We start from the raw sequence: 18,520 nt of genomic DNA on the forward strand, positions 1-18,520 counted from the left end.
ACGTAAACTCCCAATGAAATCCATTGAGACTTGTGATTGTAACTTGACCAAAATGTGGAAAAACTCAAGATAGCTTGAAGAATAAAAAAAATATTGATGGTGGAAATGAAAATAATATTATTAGGAGATATTGAGAAAAGGACAAGCGGAGGTGGCAGAGCTGAAGACCTAAAAAATGAATCGACAAAATAAAAAAACCAGACAGCATCACTTGACACTTTTACGTCACTCCTGTTTCTCCAAACAGAAAATCACACATTGCTACGGACTCAGATAAACAATTTTAAATTTGATTTGAAAACCTTTTAGGGCCTAATATGGTCAAACTCTTCAGGATCTCTGATCTGCTGGAACTCTGCTGTGCCGTTGGTCCCAAACACCAAACGTTTCGCTCTGTGGCACCCAATCTTTAGAACGGGTTCCTCTATTTATTCACTTCATGCACTATTATTTCCTTTCCAAACCACCTGATGGAACTTTTGTATAGAAAACTTTAAACCTTTAATTTATTTGCACTTTATTTGTATCACATTACAGTAACATTAGTTTAAAACTGTAGTTGACAATCTGCAAAAAGCAGGCCTGTTAAGCAGCTGACAGCAAACACGACAAGCACTAAACCAGCTTGTAGTATTATATAAATTGCAAATCCACAAAAATGATTAACACTCTGCATTATACGTTTCTAAAAGCTACTACTAAATGAAGCTGGTGTTGACATTATATAACACAATGATCAATGTCTTAAGTAGTTTTATTTAATTATTACTTAGTAAATATGATGAAACTGTTTTTTATTTTTATTTTTTTTATCAAACTGTAGGCATATCATAGCAGTTCATGTTATTTTTATTTCAGTGCAGCTTGAGGTGTCGTGAGCTGAACTCCACATGCTCCTCTCATCAGCTCCAAACTGTCAAGTCATTTCTTACTTCAGCTGAATCCTGTGTGTGTGCAGCATCGCTGATGTGCAGCACAGCCCCAACACACACCTATGAGCACCTGTAAAAGATTTAAACCTCTCAGTACTTTCATTAGAGCGAGCTATGTCCACATGGGAAGTTCCCTCCGTCAACCTGGAGACAATTCGCCAACACTTGAGGTAGACCTTTAAACTGAGGAAGATTTCTTGAGGGGAATTCAGTGACGTCTGTGCGGTTTGAATCCCGTCTGGTGATCAGAGTACAAATCAACAGCTTGGCCAGCTAACGCATGTCCCAAAGCCTTCACAGATGGTGCTATGGTGTCCTCACACTCAGGATGTTCTCTGACACTCATGACTCAGTCTGTAGTAATGACACCACATAAAAAAAAGATGAGCTGGCTTGAAATACTCATTTGGAGTCTGATTCGCTCATATTCAATATTTCCTCTTCAAGACGTGCCTGTTTTGTTTTAAAGGGCTGAAAGGGTCAACAATTTTGTTTGTTAAACTTTTTCATTTACTGAGCACTGCTGAAGGCTGAAATGTTTGAGATTAATGCAATAATCTGTAGTACATGTTTGTAATCTGTCAGGGACTTTGCCTGGCAGACATAAAATGCTCTAAGTAGAGAAATGGCTCCATCTAGTGGCCGATCGGTGTTCAATCGTCTGATGCTTAATATTGATCTTGATTGGGACTTTAATCCTGCCATCTGAGTTCTAGTACCGCTCCTGATTCCTGCAACGTTTGCTTTTTTTAAGATAACAAGCATGTAGTTTAAACTTGTTCATTTATTTTATATGCAGAAAAAAACACAACAAAACATTAAACCAATATAAATTAATTTTCTAATCTTTAGTGTCTTACTAAATTTGTAAAATAATTACATTAACTGCTTAAAGGTTTTTGTTTTTTTGTTTTTTGGTTTTTTTTTTAATAAAGAAAAAATGCCTACCATAAAACATCAGTGGGGGTTAGAAGATCAAGCAGAGCATATAATTTACTATTAATAATTCAAAAGAATGGAGGAAGATGTTTGTTTCCCTTCTTTCTGTTTTAATGACCACTGAGCTCAAAAAGAGTCCATGGCTGTCTTGAGAAAAATAAACATATCAGTTTTCCCCATTTTGTTAACAGAAAACTTTTTAGCCTTTTATTGGAAAACACAAAACAGACCATAACTGAGAAGTGAGCTGATGCGTAATTCACTACAGTTGAAGCTCAGGCTGTTTGTTTAGATTTGCTGTGCTGCCAGAGGGCGAGCCTTTACTCCGACTCAAGTTTCTGCTTCCTGTCCCTGCTGAAGCCTTGTTCACATGGTGTCCTAATGGTGATGTGCAGTGTCAGTTTTGTGCTGCACATCAATTTGCATGTAGGCAATTAGTAGATTTTCCATTTATGTAACACAAGGGAGGACAATATTTAATAATTGAGAGACTTCTGAGGAAAACTGCTTGCGCTTTTCAGCCTTGTTTTGAATCAAACCAGAATTTTGAACCTTTTTCAAAACAGTCAAAACCAGTTTGAAATGTTACACCCCGTATTGCCCGTGAGTGATTTTTCTAAAAGTAGGGCACTAACACAATGTTTCTTCCCGGAGTTGCATTAGCTTTCCTCACAATGACAAAGAGCACATTTTGCTTCGGGGATTTGAAACACTGGTTGTTTTTGCTGATTTTTGGAGCTATGTTTGTCAGTATGTAATCCTTACTTTTAAATGAACTAAATATTAACAAAAACATAGGAAGTGATTCAGACTAATTTGAGTTCAAACTGCCTGTATCAATTAAATCTGCAAAACAAGACTCAGTTTCCAGACGACGTGAAAGTAAGAGCTTTTGATTGGTAAAGCTTCGAATAAGATTTCGTTTTCACAGTTTCATTAAACAAAAGTAACCCAAGCAAGTTCTGGTGAATTATATCACCCACTCACTACGATGCTTGCATCTTTTTTTTCCTGAATTTCCTGAATCCTGAATTTTTTCCTGAAAAGTTAATCAAAAGTAGATAACCTTCCTCTCTTTTATGCGCTTCGCAGCAATGCTCACCCCACTTCAGGTTCCACAGGACAACATAATGGAGAATAATGATCAGAGAACGAGAAGGTCTGCTGGCGCTGGAGACTCTGTGAGAACTCTGACAGCTTCTCATCTCTCTGCTCTCAGAGATCTATTATCAGACAGAAAAATCACAGGTGATTATAAAAATAGTGTCCTAGATCAAGCTTCAATCTGGGTGCACCAACATTAATTAACAAAAGAAGGGAAAATTACATGCATATTTGAGTAGGGAAAATTACATGCATATTTGAGTAATGTTACACACTTTTTGACATTTGATCATCTGAATATTTTCCAATAGGCTGAGCGATCAGCTGGATAAACCAAGGATTCTGTCCCATCGGGTTGGTGTGGAAAACTCTAACCACAAGAGAGCAGCAAAACACAAGAGTTCAGGAATGCCCTTTAAGCCGAGACAGATGGCGACTTCAGGGTTTTTCTCCAAACCTTGCGCTCTCCATTTATTCCGATGCATTTCATTTTGATCCCGTCTCACCAGAGCACCTTTCCATACCCCTATTTCATAAATGTCCGTTTGGAGGCTGCACAACTTGTCCTGTTGGTTAGCATTGCCAAAATGAAACTCCCTATGTAAATTTATACTGTTTGGTCAAAGTGCTCTTTTTGATACTTTTCACTTTATGTGCTTCAATAAGACCTAAAATAGATGTGAATGGTAATCAACATTGTAAATTTTCAAAAGAAAACAAACAAACAAAAAAAACATATGAGGTTTTTGCCCAATTTCAACAGTATTTAAGTGACATCCCAATGGTCCCAAATAATAACGGACTAAATGTTTATTTGACAAAATTAAATAAATACAGAGGTTGATTCAGTAAGACGAATATTTAATCAGCTATGACAGTCAAAAGATAACATTTAATTTCAACATTTGTTCTCTTTTTTAATTATTGTGACTAAAATAACAGATATAGTGGAAGATTGAAGATGTTAGTCATTTTCTCTGTTGAGTCATTAAATGTTCTTCCTTACAGTTCGCCTAAGCCTCCATGTGTCTTTAATTGGACTAAGTGAGAGTCTAGACTCCCAGATGCTTCTTCTTCTCAAAGAGGTCAGTATGTCTAAAGATTATCTCTAAGTTTCTGCAGATTTTTTTTTTACGCTTTCAACAAAAAGTTATCATAATAGTAATGTGAAAAGGTATTTGCCACAATCACATTTCTTCTGTTTATACTTTTTTTTGTCACAATTAGATGTTTCAGATTGTCAACTAAATTCTGATGTCATCATATCATCAGACATAATGTTGATAATGCGATAATCTGGGGCTGCTTTGCTGCTTCAAGACCGGAACAATTTGTTATAATTGATAGAACCACGAATCTTGCTCTAACAGTAAATAATGGAGAATATCCAATCATCAGATAAAGACTTTAAGCTCAAGCACTCTTTTGCTGTGTAGCACAGAGCAGTAATCTAAAGTCCACCTTCAAAAGGCTCGGAAAAAAACAAAATGAAGGTTTTTGGGTAGCCTAATTAATGTCCAGGCTGAAATTCAATTCAGATAATTAAATAGGTCGCTCATTCTGGATTAAATTTAAATATTTATGCTAAAAGAAGTGGGCGGGAAATTCCTCAACAGCAAATTAAATGACTCATTGCCGGTCATATAACAATTGAAGGTCCTTTTTACTGGCAGGAGTGGCAGAACCAGTTGCTGGCTTTTGTAAGCAATTTCTTTTGCACATTTGATTAAGTTGCTTTGATAGTTTTACCACTTAATAGCTGAAATTAACATTTAAATATTTACTCTGTGTATATTTGTCTGGTATTAAAATTTACTTGGCGATACTGAAACATTTTAGTGTGACCAAAATGTAAAAACAGATGAAATATCTAAGGGAAAATACTTTCTTCACAGCACTGGTGTTGCTCTCTCCTGTTCGGTGTAATAAAGTGAGCATGTTAAGATTTTGCAGATAGAACTGTGAGACAACCCTTGCAGCACCCACCCAGTCAATGTTTGTGAAAGGTCCAAAGGCCAAAGACCAGCACCTTTGTATTAGTTCAAGTCAAACTGTACAGTTTATCATTTGTTCATTAGTAAACAATTACGAAACAGACGCACACGTGAAATCTGAAGCTGCACTAACTTAAATCTGGTTTTCCACATGAAGAAATCAGCCGTATTTTAGAGTGACATGTCCATTTAATTACAGACCTGGCGTGAGTGGATTAAAGGATTAGAGTCAGGAGAACTCAGCAGGCTTTCAGGTCGAGCAGCTTTTTGATCTCGCAGGAAAGTGAAACATTTCTCAGGATGTTTTAACAAAAGCAGGTTAAAGTCTGTGCGTTATGATGACTGTCATGTTTGTGTGTCTCTTGTTTCCTTTGAGACCTCTGATATCTACAACACAGGACAGAAGTCCAGACTCTTCACCATGAGAGTTGGGAAACTAAAGAAAGTGGGCGGCGGGAGATTTCATCATCCACCACCAGTTGTCCCACAAGATTAAAGAATTTCACAGAAATCCATGTAAACATAACTGGAATCTTTCCCGTTAATGTAGTGAACCAGGAAGTGCTTATGGCTGCATTTGTAATGTCTCCTTTACCTTAGTAGTCACAGATTACATTTAGTAATAATGACTTAGAACATGTGTCAGTTCAAAGTTGAAAAACCAGTTGGTTTTGCTAAGTGACTGAGCTACTTCCTACGAACTAATAAAGACAATACACTGACATGTAGTTTTCAATAAGTTGTTTTTTTTAAAGAAATGTAGCCATCTTTTGATATTTTGAGGTCGGAGTTTGTGGGAAACCTCAGATTTTGACTTATTGAAATTTCAGTTGATTTTTCTTGGAAATTTTAACTTTTACTCACCTGACCTGCTCCGAACTGAAAACTGAAGGTAAAGTGGAAATTTAGAGGCACATCTGTGAATTAGAATTTAATTCAGTGTTTCAGTTTATGTAGAGTGATATGTACCTATATAATAAAAAGTTAGGTGGAAGAAAAAAAAAGTGCTAGTAATGAGTAAAGTTCAAGAAGTTGGGGGGGATTTACAAGGAGATTTATAAGAGATCAGGAGTGGCATTAGAGCCGCATTAACACAGGAACTTGTGTAAAAAGAGCCTACACTGAAGTTGTTTCCTGTATAATACACGGAAAACCTTTTCATTAAAACGTTAAAAAAAGTTTAAATAAATTGTTTTGCTTTTATATAATATTCAAATGTTCTGAGAACCTGAATTTGGGGTGTTTGTGAGTTATAAGACAAACATTTACAGAAATATACATTCAAAATGTGCTACTACTATGATGTAAAATGTGTAATAGAGTTAATATGCTTGTGATTAAAGCATGAGAATTACAGTGGAAGCATTAAATGCAAATGTAACTTCAATAATTGCATTTGGCCGGTCATTAAAGATTAACCTAATCACTGTCAAAGAAGACCGTTTACTATTAGCGCCGCCCATTGATGATATTAGCCAATAGAAGCGTGCGGCGAACCTTCGCCCTATCCCTCCTCATTGGTGTTCGCTGTGGTCGTGGAGGAAGTTCCTGCCGGCGGCCAGTGGAGCAGGTTTCCACGGATTCAATGCCTTATTTTAGTTCAGAATTGTAATAAAAAGCAAATCCGCGCTGTCGTGAACGCGGGTAAAATGTCCGGTTTGGAGTCTGTGCCTGAGGAGGAGATGGAGTTTCAGAAGGCTGTGGCTCAGATCGGAGGAAAGGAGAGGATTTACCTAGTCAGTGATGTCTGTGGAAGTAAGGAGGTGGACGGAGATGACGTCGGGATATTTCAGGAGTTCATACGTGACATGTTTCACAACAGCAGCCCTGCGGTCAGCGAAGGACAGCTCCCATGCTGTGCGCCACGCGATCGTCGGGGCGACACTGAAGGCAAGGCAGAGACCGGAAAAAGCAACGAGATACCTTTAACAGAGAAGAGCAAGGACTTGGAGAAGGACGGGGAGAAAGAGAAGCGACCGGGGAGCAACCCTCAGAGAACCGCAACCAGGAGGTTTAATATTTACAGCTCCAAGCGGGCTATAGACTCCCCGGTCATCGTCTTCATCTTCAGACAGACCTTCATCGGGAGAACTTCAAACGAGCTGTGTCTGCTGGAGATCCTGAAGGACGTAAAGGCGCGCGCGAAGCGTGGCCCGGTCACCCGGCCCGCTCTGATTGGATTGATACACACCAAGCAGGAGAGCGCAGAGACGCAGCGCTGTGCGCAAGTCCTGGAGCTTTTGATGCGCTCCGTGTTCCGCAAACACTCACCAGACACGATTTGGGTCGGCTGTTTTATCCCGAAGACGGAAGACAGAATCCTGAGCGTCAAGAAAAACACGTGCAAAGCTGTTTACGCTGCATCCCAAACAGCAGGTGTAGACATCAATTCATTGAAGATTAGTTTGATTTATTACTCAATTTTCTTAATTTAATATTGTGGAATACAGACGGGAGGTTTTGCCTAGGGCACAATTCATGCAAGAACAACCTCTGAGTGCAGCATAAAAAAGTGACACATCTGGAATTAGCTTTACAAACTCTTGAATCCAATTTTAGCAGTGGTACCACCTCTCTTAATTTGCTGGGCTGGGCTTAGGAAATTGTGGGCCTTGCTTGCTTGCTGAAGAGTGAAAATACCTTTTTTTATGTTAAAATGCAGCTGAAATGTGTTTGGTGTTGATACTGTATGAGCTAGGCAAACCTGCCTGGAATGTCTCTGTATTGGCTAAATTTGGACAGGAGATTTGGGTTACAAAATCTAGTTTTTAACACATTCTTCTGGGCTAAATAGTAACAAATACTGACCAAACTAACACAGGCATGAAAAAGACATCCTAAAGCATCTGTTGCTTTTAGGTAAATTTAGTATTTGTTGTACAAAGTCCTCCTATAAAAGGCTTAATTAGAAGGACATAATTGTTTTCAAATAGTTGCATGTTGCTTTTATATATCAAAATCCAATTAATTAAAACACCTCACGGCCAGGTGGGTCTAGATGTTGTCAAACTGTAAAATACTGTGCTTGGAAAGCATTTATTCAAAGAGACATACATCTGTGTTTTTTGATAATGAAAAACAGGGAAAGTCACTGAGCTACAACATTTATTTATTTATTTAGTTTAAATCTTAGTAGCTGGTTACAGCTACAAAAGTTTTGGTTATTGTTTGATTCATGACTTAAAAACTGACTAAGGATTAGGATTACAGTGACACATTCCTGCAGGGCTCTTTTGGGCAGGACTTTACCTGGACCATGAGGTTTTGTGGAGTCTAAAAAGCAGTTTCTCTCTCTCTCTCTCTCTCTCTCTCTCTCTCTCTCTCTCTCTCTCTCTCTCTCTCTCTCTCTCTCTCTCTCTCTCTCTTATTTTTTTTATTTTGAGTGTTTTTGGAGACTTTCAAAGAAAACCTATAAGCCCATATTGGTTTATTTATTCTAATTCACTGGAAATTCATTTATACGACGTTAGAAAGGATCATGGTCCAGTTTGGACTGACTGTCCAAAGCCAAGCACACAACAGCTGGCCAAAAAATCTCTGAGTTCGTTTACTCAAGAGTCTTTATCAGGCTGCTGCAATTTGTTAAATAAACGTTTGTGGCTAGTGACCAAGACTTGTTCATAGCTGAGGGGCCCCACATCGTCCTAAAGCAGGACCAGCATGCACCGTGACATGTGGGTCAATATGTGACATTCACAAGACCATGCGTTTTTGCACACATTCTTTCCCCCTCCCAGGCATAGTTGCAAAGTCCATAGAACAAAGGCAGGATTCATAAAACAATCAGGCTCTTAGATGTGATGCCAGATCATTAAATTCTTATTATTGCCTTTCAGATATTGCCGGGGAAAGAGGGAGCCAGCCTTTGTGGCCAGTCCAGTGTTGTTTCAGGCCTCAGACGGGAGGAGTCACAAGGCAGAACAACAACAAATCTTCTAACTGCAGACCAAAAGGTGGCAGCATTATTCTTATTAAATGTTGTTTTACACTATAGTGTAAGCTAAATGTTAGCTTACACTATGTAGGGTTGTCTTGATTACTTGTGGTCGTCAACTTTTGCCGTAGACCAACACAAAAGAGAACATAACCGTGAAGTGAAAAAATGGCATGGTGTAAGAATAAAACCATAATGTGACCTGCATTTGTACTCTCTGAATCCGCTCTCTGTGGAATCACCTTGCGGTTACAGCTGCAAGTCTTTATGGACATGTCTCCAGCAACCGAGACTGAAATTGTTGCCCATTGTTGTTTGTACTGGAGCATCAAGGTCAGCCAGATTGGACAGAGAGTTTCTATGAAAATTAATTTTCAATTCTTGGAACATAATCTCATTTACTGCCAGGCCTGGACTTTTACTGGGCTGTTGTCAAACACTAACATGCTACAGCTCAGGCTGTATGTGGAGCTCCATCCATGTTTCCAACAACCTACTTCCCTGAGCCTGCAGGGGAAAACATGTTCACAGCATGACGCTGCCAACACTATGTAGAGCATGGTGTGGCCGAGCATTACCTGTGAATGTGTGTGATTGTTCTCTCCCTCACATAGAAGACGTTTTGCATGACTTAAGGCAATCTATAAATAGAACCTCTCCTTGTTTTTTTTTAAACAGCGGGCTTGTTTTTGCCACTCCTTCACATTTGTGAAGTGCTCATCCGTGAGCTGTGGGTTTTTGCCTCTCCTTCAGAGTTGGCACGGCTTAGAGGGCTGATCACATCTTTACAGGTTTGCAGTCGTACCACGCTTTTATTCAGACACTGTACAAATCTTTGGAACATGTTTAAAATTTGGAGTATTGTTTCGCAACCTAAACTTGCCTTAAATTTCTCTATAACATTTTTTAGGGCTGTCAGAGTAAAGTATAACAATGCATTCTACATTTTGTAATCCTTATTTGTAAAATAGAAATTATTATTTTCCTTCCCTTTACAATTATTCACTGCTTTGTGTTGGTCTATTTTTTTTATAGTTTTTTGCTTTCATTCTGGTTTTTCTAGCACGTAGAGAAGCTGAATTAGTTCAAACAAATACATCTGTGTAGTTACATCTAAACTCTCACGACTAAACTTTTAAAGGCATAAATGGTGGCTTAATTAAAAACAAATCCTGTTTGGTTTCAGGCGAAGATGGAAGCCCAGAGGAAGGACTCCCTCTGAAAACGGGCGTCTTCTCTGCTGAACCTCATGTGAAAGCTGCAGTGGACCACTGATGTTAGGACACGTGTCCAGCTGTAGACCTATCATCCTCAGACATCCTCACTGTGGAAGTTTAGCAAAAAACAAACATTATGTTGTGTAACAGCCTGGTTATTACATGGTGCTGAAACTTTCACCACTCAGCCAACCAGATTTCTACCCTGAAAGATGCTGCCTGACACCTTGTTCTTAATAAATAACCTCAAGATGATTTACTGTATCTGTATAGTTTTACTGTAACACCACATTAACAGGGTATTTGATGAGATCAGCTGAGGTGCGATACATAAATAAGCACATGTTGAAAGCAGCAACAGAATAGCTGGTTGTTGGTACAGTGAAGTCAGCTCTTCCTTTAACAGCCTTTAACCAAAGTGAGGTTTTTTCTTGATGTCTTTTGTTTATTACTTTATACTTTAATTTAAACACTGAAATAATGTACAGCTCTATATTATTCCATTTTTTAGCTTAATTTGTTGCACTGTCTGAGGTGACACTGACCCAGAAGAGCTCCATCTGTTGCACAGAAAATAAATGACCCAGACCTTTAAAAGAGCTCATTTTCTGTAATGCTGTGAAGCAATGTGATTTTGTTTATGTTTTTGCTTTTATTCTAGTAGAACTTTGTGCCTTAGACAAAGTACTGTTTTAAATATTGTTCATCACAGGAACAAAATGCAGCTGTTTAAAGTTTAAGTATTTATTTAGAATGTCAGTTTAATTGTCTGTATGAATAAACACACTAACATGGATTGGTATGGATTTTATTTTATGTTTTGTGAAATGTGGTTGTTGTGTTGAACTATTAAGTCCATTACAAATATATAATTTGAAAAGCCCGTTTATTTTAGGAATTTGTCACTAAGCAAAACACATTATGTTGAATAATTAAACATAGATAGATATCTTGGCGCAAGACAATTTTCCACTTGCAGACAATAAAAACTTGACATTTGAAGTCAAAATATAAGACCAATAAAAGGCCTCCTGCACTGACTGATCAGTGCTTCTGCACTGTTCTTCAGACCTGCCCTCTAGCTATTATTAGAATGTGGTCACTTCAGCTGCTTTAGCTATATGTCTGTGGTGGATTCTGTAGACTGTTTTTTCTTCCATGATGGTTCAACCAGCTCAGTCTCTTCTACTTTCATTGTCATGTGACATCCACAGAGCACTTTGTCTCTTAATTGGGGGCATCTTTCTGATGTATTTTTGGACCTTGCATGTTTCATCTTGGATGGAGGCTCCATAGTCCTCTGCCTCCTTCTCTTAGTATATATTTTCTTTGGGTGTTGAATCTGGGGTGGAATCCACCATACATGGCAAGTAGTTTATATGTTCTGTTCTGTCGTTAAAAGTTCCTCCTTTTGCAAATTAACATAATTTATGTAGCACGTAGGAGAGGAGGAGTCTTGTCAAACGAAAGAGGTCGTCTTTAAAAATGCCTTTCTATAAACCAATTACACTCAAATTCTGTTGAATAAAAAATAAACACAAAATAACTTATTTTTTCTCATGAAATTTTTATTTATTGATAATTATTGTACATATTTGAGCATATGACGAATAAAGTAATATTGCCGTGTGTATTTATGGTCAGGCAGAAGGGAGGCCAGCTAACAAAGGTCCTTTCCAACGGGGGCTTACGTTATTATTGGACAAAAAGAAGTGTAGCTGGCTCAGAGCGTTTACACATTTAACAAATCTTATATTTTCTCTCCAAGGACCTGTGAATACGTCCACCTTTTAAATCTAATTAGTGGATCCGGGGACTTATTCGAGTAGCAGTCATGATAACATCTGCCGGTGAGTCTCAGAAGAAGGTTTTTAATTTTGTAGTTTTAACTTTAGCTAGCTGCCATTGAATTAGCTGAGTCACACGGTGCTAGCAACCGGTGACAGCGGATAATACAATCCGTATGGAGGGCTTCATACGGTTCAAATAGGTTTAACTGAGTAAAACATTTGTTTTTGGGGAAACAAATATTTCAACTGTCTGAAATGATCTGTTCTCTCCACAACATGGAAATGAATTATTCTTTCAGAAACTCCTTAGCTGTGTTTATTTCTATCACAATGAACAACAAATCCTGTGGAATTGGAAATATTTGTTCTTTATTTGCCAAAGTTATGTGTGGGGTTGTGGGACCAAATATTTCAGCTATAATCTACTGCCTCTCTGTATTTTACTGCTTATGGAGTGTGTCTCCTGTATTTCATACTAGGAGACAAAGTGCTCAAATGTAGTTTAGGGCCAAGGGAGGTGGAGAGTTGTTGTTGTTTTTTCCATTCGGAGAAATTCAGGATGTTAAAGTGTCTTTCTGTTTGTCTTTTACAAAGCTGGGATTATTTCCCTCCTTGATGAAGAGGAGCCAAAGCTAAAGGTAAATATTATTTGCAGAGTTTTACCTGGGATGGTAAAACATTTATGAACATTTTGCAGTTCATGTTTTAGTATCAGTCCTTTTTATAAAAAAGTAAATGAGAATTTTTTTTTTTTTGGTTAAAGCTTTAAAATATATGAATCAAGTTGTAAACAATGTTTTTGTCTAATTTGCAGGAGTTTGCTCTGCATAAACTAGACTCTGTTGTGAATGACTTCTGGGCTGAGATTTCAGGATCTGTAGATAAAATGTAAGTATAAACTAATAAATTCAAATATGATGAAAACGGGACAGCAAGAAATGCTTACTCTAAGTGTACAATTAGAGTAAACATTTACAGAAAAACAAATGTGAATTTCCAGTGTGTTCCTTTTCGGTCAAATAAAACTAGTTTTCTTATTTGTCCAGTGAGGTCTTGTATGAGGATGAATCTTTTCGGAGCCGAGAATTTGCTGCCCTGGTGGCCTCGAAGGTTTTCTATCATCTTGGGGCCTTTGAAGAATCCCTGAACTATGCTCTTGGAGCTGGGGATCTTTTCAGTGTTACAGATGACTCCGAATATGTGGAGACCATTATCGGTGAGTGATGAGACAAGAATACTTCTGTTATTACTGTAAAACTTAGTACATAGTGAGATGATGACCTTTACATGCTAACGTTTACACAGTCGTTTTTCTGGTGGAAGTGAAAATCATATTTGTGTCATATTACTCCTATTCAGGCAGAGTTAACGCATGTATCCCCTTTATTCTGTTCAGCCAAGTGCATTGATCACTACACCAAGTTGCGGGTGGAAAATGCAGAGCTGTCGGAGGATGAGGAGAAGAAGAAAATCGACCCTCGCCTTGAGGGCATCGTCAACAAGATGTTCCTGCGTTGCTTAGATGATCACAAATACAAACAGGCTATTGGCATTGCCTTGGAGACCAGGCGTCTTGACATTTTTGAGAAGACCATCCTTGAATCGGTCAGTATCTTTTGTCATTCACGAATACATTGGTAGTATTTACTGCAAATTTAAACCTTTCCTAATATCTCTGCATCTTGTGAAATATATTGCATTTTCAGATCAAAACAAGTATTGGTCAGATTTGTTTTGCAAACATTGATGTATTTAATCAAATGTAACTTGTGAAAGTGTGTTTTTTTTTCTCCATCTGTCTGTGTCTCTCTCTCATGAAATTACATTATAATTGTTTTGTTGTCTAGATTTGTAGTATTTATTGATTATTTTGGATGTCCTTTTCAGAATGATGTGAGCGGCCTCCTTGCTTACAGCCTGAAGGTTTGCATGTCCCTGATGCAGAACAAAAAGTTCCGTAACGAGGTTCTGCGGGTGTTGGTCAAGCTGTACATGAATCTGGAGAAACCAGATTTCATCAATGTTTGTCAGGTAACTGCAGTAAAAGTGTCTGTAAACTTGAACTCAACAACTACAAAAAATTGTAGTGTTACAAAAATGCTGAATGAATGCTCCAAGCTGAATATTTTTTTTTCTAAAAATTGCAGAACAATTTAAAGTAAACTGCAGAAATGTAAAAAAAAAAAAATAGACAGGCGCAGCTGAATAAAGCAAAAGCCTGCAAAATGCAAACAGAAAAAAACTGTAGAATAGCAGTGAAAACTTTCAGTCAATGCAAAAATCCCACCTGAAAAGGTTTAGAAATTCATGCAGAACACTGTTTACAACGCTAAACTGTAAGGTCACGACAGTGTCTAAGCTAAAATGAGCTAAAAAGCCAAATATAGCTGAAATGCTTGTATAGTTGGTAGGTTAGAACTGTAGGCATCTTTACCTACAGCAGCATTACTCCTTGCAGTGTGAAAGAACTCATGTAAAAGCCAAAGTTAGCTAAAAAATTTGCCAAAATTTGGAATTGGGGTTTGATGGAGGGTTGTTATCACTCTGTTGATAATAGGTTGTGAATCTGATGTATTTTAAAACCATAAAATCCATCAGGAATGCATAGAGTTGTTTTAGTTTGGTGAACAGTGCTTTTCTTAGCTTAATATACATGGTGGGGTGTTTTTGCACCCCTTACCAGGAGCGAAGTACAACACCTGGTAGATGACGGGGAAGAAGCCCAGGCTATAGAACCAGTGTGATGCTTTGTGTAATGTTCTTCTGTCAAGCCTTGGGTCTTGTCATCCATGTACATGTTTTGTTGACAGCAAAGAGTTTGAGGAACTAATTTGTCCTCCAAATCTCCCTGGGGAATTTATTGAACAGTTCTGAAACAGGGGGACTCAACATCACAATTTATTTGCAGGTGTTGGTTCTAGATACCACAACACACCTCCAGGGGGCGAGCAGAGTACATTCCTCAAGTGGTCAAGGCTTTTTTTTTTTCTTTTTTTTTTTTTTTGCTGCACAAGTTTTTTGTTATACCTCTATATAAATGCTCTCTGTGTATAGCTGTTTTATGCTCTTGCACAGATGCATCATTATTATTTTCTCCCTCCTCTTAAGTTTCATTAAAGACATTTTCAGTTGTTTTCTTCTTGTCTGCGTAAATTAAACATTCAGACATAATTTCAGAATAGCAGATGTATTTGGCAAGATTGTAGAAAACTGGAAAAAAATTGTCCAAAAATAATCTTTGGCCTAAATATCCTGATATATAGTTGTTTTAGAAATCTATTTTTACATTGTGATACAATCACAATTTTACTGTTTTTAAACAACAACAAATAAAACCCAGATCCCTTATTGCCTCCCAACCAAAGACTACTCTTTGTTCCATTTAGTTCCATAAATAACATCTGAACTGTGCCAACGTTTAACGTTTTGCGTTCTTTTTTCCCCACTAGTGCCTGATTTTCCTGGATGACCCTCAGGCTGTCAGCGACATCCTGGAGAAGCTAGTGAAAGAAGACAACCTGCTAATGGCCTACCAGATCTGCTTCGACCTCTACGAAAGCGCCAGCCAGCAGTTCCTGTCCTCCGTCATTCAGAACCTGCACACCGTAGGAACGCCCATCCCCGCAGTGCCTGGCTCCACAAACACAGGCACTGTCCCCACAGCAGACAAGGAAAGGTAGAAAGAGCTGAAAACTATTTAGGTTCACATTTTCTGGCCAGCTTGACCAATAAATTGTAAACAAACTAAAATTAATTAAAATATTTCTTGATGGGATTCCAGTGAAGCAATGGAGACTGATGAAAAGGCTGGAAGCTCACCAGCTGGAAAGGCTGCAGAAACTGTAAGCATTTCATGCTGTTTATTCTGTCTAAATAATGAAAACTGTTTCTTCAGTTTTCCTCATGACCTCTCTGAATTGTTCTAGAAGGAAGAACCTAAAGACCAGAACGCCAAAATGATCAAAATTCTTAGCGGGGAGATGACCATAGAGCTGCACCTACAGTTTCTCATCCGAAATAACAACACAGATCTGATGATTCTGAAAAACACAAAGGTAGGAAACGCTGGATGACTGAGCTGAACCGCAGAAACTGATGTTCAGATGATTGGCAGATAGTTATAAGTTGCTTAATGTTTGATTCTTTGGTGCTGCAGGACGCAGTTCGAAACTCGGTGTGTCACACAGCTACAGTCATCGCCAACTCCTTTATGCACACAGGAACCACAAGTGACCAGTTCCTCAGGTAAAAAAAAAAAGCATAAATAAAAAGACACTAGAGTTTAATATGTGCAACACAAATCATTTTAAACAAGTTAACTTTTTCTTCTCCTATAGAGAAAACTTGGAGTGGTTAGCAAGAGCCACTAACTGGGCAAAGTTTACAGCCACAGCAAGTCTGGGTGTCATTCATAAGGTAAGACTTGATCGTTATAAAGTGAAATTTGAAACAACTAACCTGTTAGTTTCTTTAAATTTGTGATTTGACTTTGAATTTTAGGGTCATGAGAAAGAGGCGCTCCAGTTAATGGCCACCTATTTGCCTAAAGACACTTCCCCCGGCTCTGCCTACCAGGAGGGAGGAGGCCTGTATGCTCTGGGCCTCATTCACGCCAATCATGGTGGGGACATCATCGATTATCTGCTCGGTCAGCTCAAGAATGCCAGCAATGATGTAAGGTTTTTTTTCCCCCATTTTTTAATATTGTTTATTTCCTTTCAGAATCTAATATATAATGTTGCTTGAGAAACACAGATTTTTTTTTTTTCCTAATTGTCTGGATTCATTTTTTCCTTTTGTAGATTGTCCGTCACGGCGGAGCTCTTGGATTGGGTTTAGCTGCTCTGGGAACAGCCAGACAGGATGTTTATGACCTGCTGAAGTCCAACCTTTATCAGGATGACGCCGTCACTGGTAAGCTGTTGAAATCACCAAATCATTGCTGGCAAAGCAAATACAATATAAGAACTGTTGTGAATTCTAAATAATTTGTTCTCAAAAAAAATGTTTTTTTTCCATTTTTTAACTAAAATTGGCGGCTATTTCACGCTACAAAAAAACGAAACACATAAATTGTGCAGTTCAAACTAGGGCTGCACAGCATATCACAATACATGTGATATTTCAACAGATTGGTCTTTTCATCCTCATTGATTATGTCAGTGAGTCACAGCAGCCCTGGAACTTGTTTATTTTTTTATACCGATCGCTTTTATGTTTAGTGAGGTAAAGTTCAAAACAAAGCACGCTGATGGTATGATACGATCTCCAGGCGAAGCTGCAGGCCTGGCTCTGGGTCTGGTCATGCTGGGCTCCAAGTCGGCCCAGGCGATCGAGGACATGGTGGGCTACGCTCAGGAGACGCAGCACGAGAAGATCCTGCGTGGCCTTGCTGTGGGGATTGCTATGGTCATGTACGGACGCATGGAGGAGGCCGACGCCCTCATCGAGAGCCTCTGCAGAGACAAGGTTTGACTTGGAGCAACTAAGAGGATAACAAACTTTTGTTGTTTAAAACGGAACAATACATATTGCCCAGTAGATTTTGAATAAACTGGCTTGATTCATCATCGGAGGAGGAAATGTGGAGGGCATAAAACAATTTGAGAATAAACTAAAAGCCATTGTTCTTTATTAGGCTGTTGCACTGCACATATGTTTGATGTATTGTGCACTCTGTAGCAGACTGTTTACTTTATGTTACGTGAGACTTTGTACTCTGTGCCAGGTTTTATTCTGTTAAAGTTAGCGGCGGGAAGGGACTCAAACCCAAACAAACACAGCTCAACTCTGCTTTCTGTCATTGTTTATGGTAGGACCCCATCTTGAGGCGATCTGGTATGTACACTGTTGGAATGGCATACTGCGGCTCTGGGAACAACAAGGCCATCCGACGCCTGCTGCATGTCGCTGTGAGTTTCATCTGTAAAGCGCTTCTACTGGCAGGTGGACGGGTTTTATTCACCTGGCTGTAAAACACATGCAAAGTAGCTTTTTAAAAAAGAATCCTGCTGTACTGTAATAACTATATGTTGATTTCTGTTTGAGCTAAACCATTTCTATAAAGATTTTCACAATTCTGTTAAAGGTTCAGAAACTTTATGTTCAAAGCAGAAAAAAAATCAAGTTTGTTTCTTTAGCGAAGTTTTTATACTGAATCACTGATGTTTTATTGGTTGGCCTGTAGAGGGCGCTCTCTGCAAGCCAAGTTTGTTCATGGGTGTGACAGTGGAGCTGCTTATTTTATGAGAAACCACATCATTAAAACTAAAACTGAAGAGGTCTGTTTTTTTCCACTTTCTCTAATTACTCTGCTTATTTAAATTAAGGTGAGTGACGTGAACGATGACGTTAGAAGAGCTGCTGTCGAGTCCATTGGCTTTATCCTCTTCAGGTAGGATCCCGTTTTAATTCCTTCAGCTTTGACCAGCACGCTTCTTATTTTCCATAAAGGCCTTTTTCAACTTAATCAAACTGATGCGTTGTCTTGTAAAGTTAAGAATACATTAAGGTTTGCTTTAGTAAAGTGTATTTTTGCTGTGGTTGGTACTAGAATGAGAGAGAGTTACGAATTTCTGATTTATTTTTATGTTTTTATTACTTTTTATTT

At 38.4% G+C, this 18,520-nt stretch overlaps 2 protein-coding genes and 1 long non-coding RNA gene across 4 annotated transcripts in view; 2 read left to right on the forward strand and 1 right to left on the reverse strand.

The window, feature by feature from the left end:
* Positions 1–91: 91 nt before the first annotated feature.
* On the reverse strand, positions 92–7,041 carry LOC103463477 (uncharacterized). The gene is made up of 4 exons (XR_533521.2): positions 6,958–7,041; positions 6,703–6,853; positions 2,974–3,094; positions 92–1,286 (listed from the first exon to the last, which is right to left on the reverse strand). It is a non-coding gene; the product is annotated as an uncharacterized LOC103463477 (long non-coding RNA).
* Positions 6,200–10,916, forward strand: LOC103463478 (uncharacterized protein C2orf72). Its single transcript, XM_008406844.2, has 3 exons — positions 6,200–7,345; positions 8,806–8,922; positions 10,090–10,916. Exons 1-3 carry the CDS (start codon positions 6,619–6,621, stop codon positions 10,176–10,178), a joined length of 933 nt encoding a protein of 310 aa, XP_008405066.1. The 5' UTR covers positions 6,200–6,618; the 3' UTR covers positions 10,179–10,916.
* An 890-nt stretch (positions 10,917–11,806) lies between these two features.
* The window catches only part of psmd1 (proteasome 26S subunit, non-ATPase 1), a 34,891-nt gene continuing 28,177 nt past the window's right edge, over positions 11,807–18,520 (forward strand). Inside the window, exons 1-16 of one of the 2 annotated variants that reach the window (XM_008406841.2) lie at positions 11,807–11,970; positions 12,505–12,548; positions 12,725–12,798; positions 12,957–13,126; positions 13,307–13,515; positions 13,798–13,941; positions 15,360–15,586; positions 15,692–15,752; positions 15,837–15,965; positions 16,067–16,155; positions 16,248–16,326; positions 16,411–16,584; positions 16,713–16,824; positions 17,183–17,379; positions 17,727–17,822; positions 18,240–18,304. In XM_008406841.2, coding sequence (XP_008405063.1) covers positions 11,955–11,970; positions 12,505–12,548; positions 12,725–12,798; positions 12,957–13,126; positions 13,307–13,515; positions 13,798–13,941; positions 15,360–15,586; positions 15,692–15,752; positions 15,837–15,965; positions 16,067–16,155; positions 16,248–16,326; positions 16,411–16,584; positions 16,713–16,824; positions 17,183–17,379; positions 17,727–17,822; positions 18,240–18,304 — 1,886 coding nt within the window. In that variant the 5' untranslated portion in view covers positions 11,807–11,954. The remainder of the gene's footprint in view (positions 11,971–12,504; positions 12,549–12,724; positions 12,799–12,956; positions 13,127–13,306; positions 13,516–13,797; positions 13,942–15,359; positions 15,587–15,691; positions 15,753–15,836; positions 15,966–16,066; positions 16,156–16,247; positions 16,327–16,410; positions 16,585–16,712; positions 16,825–17,182; positions 17,380–17,726; positions 17,823–18,239; positions 18,305–18,520) is intronic. The other variant, XM_008406842.2, reaches the window with a different exon arrangement.

This window comes from Poecilia reticulata, linkage group LG4 (genome assembly GCF_000633615.1).
Source record: "Poecilia reticulata strain Guanapo linkage group LG4, Guppy_female_1.0+MT, whole genome shotgun sequence".
NCBI lineage: Eukaryota > Metazoa > Chordata > Actinopteri > Cyprinodontiformes > Poeciliidae > Poecilia > Poecilia reticulata.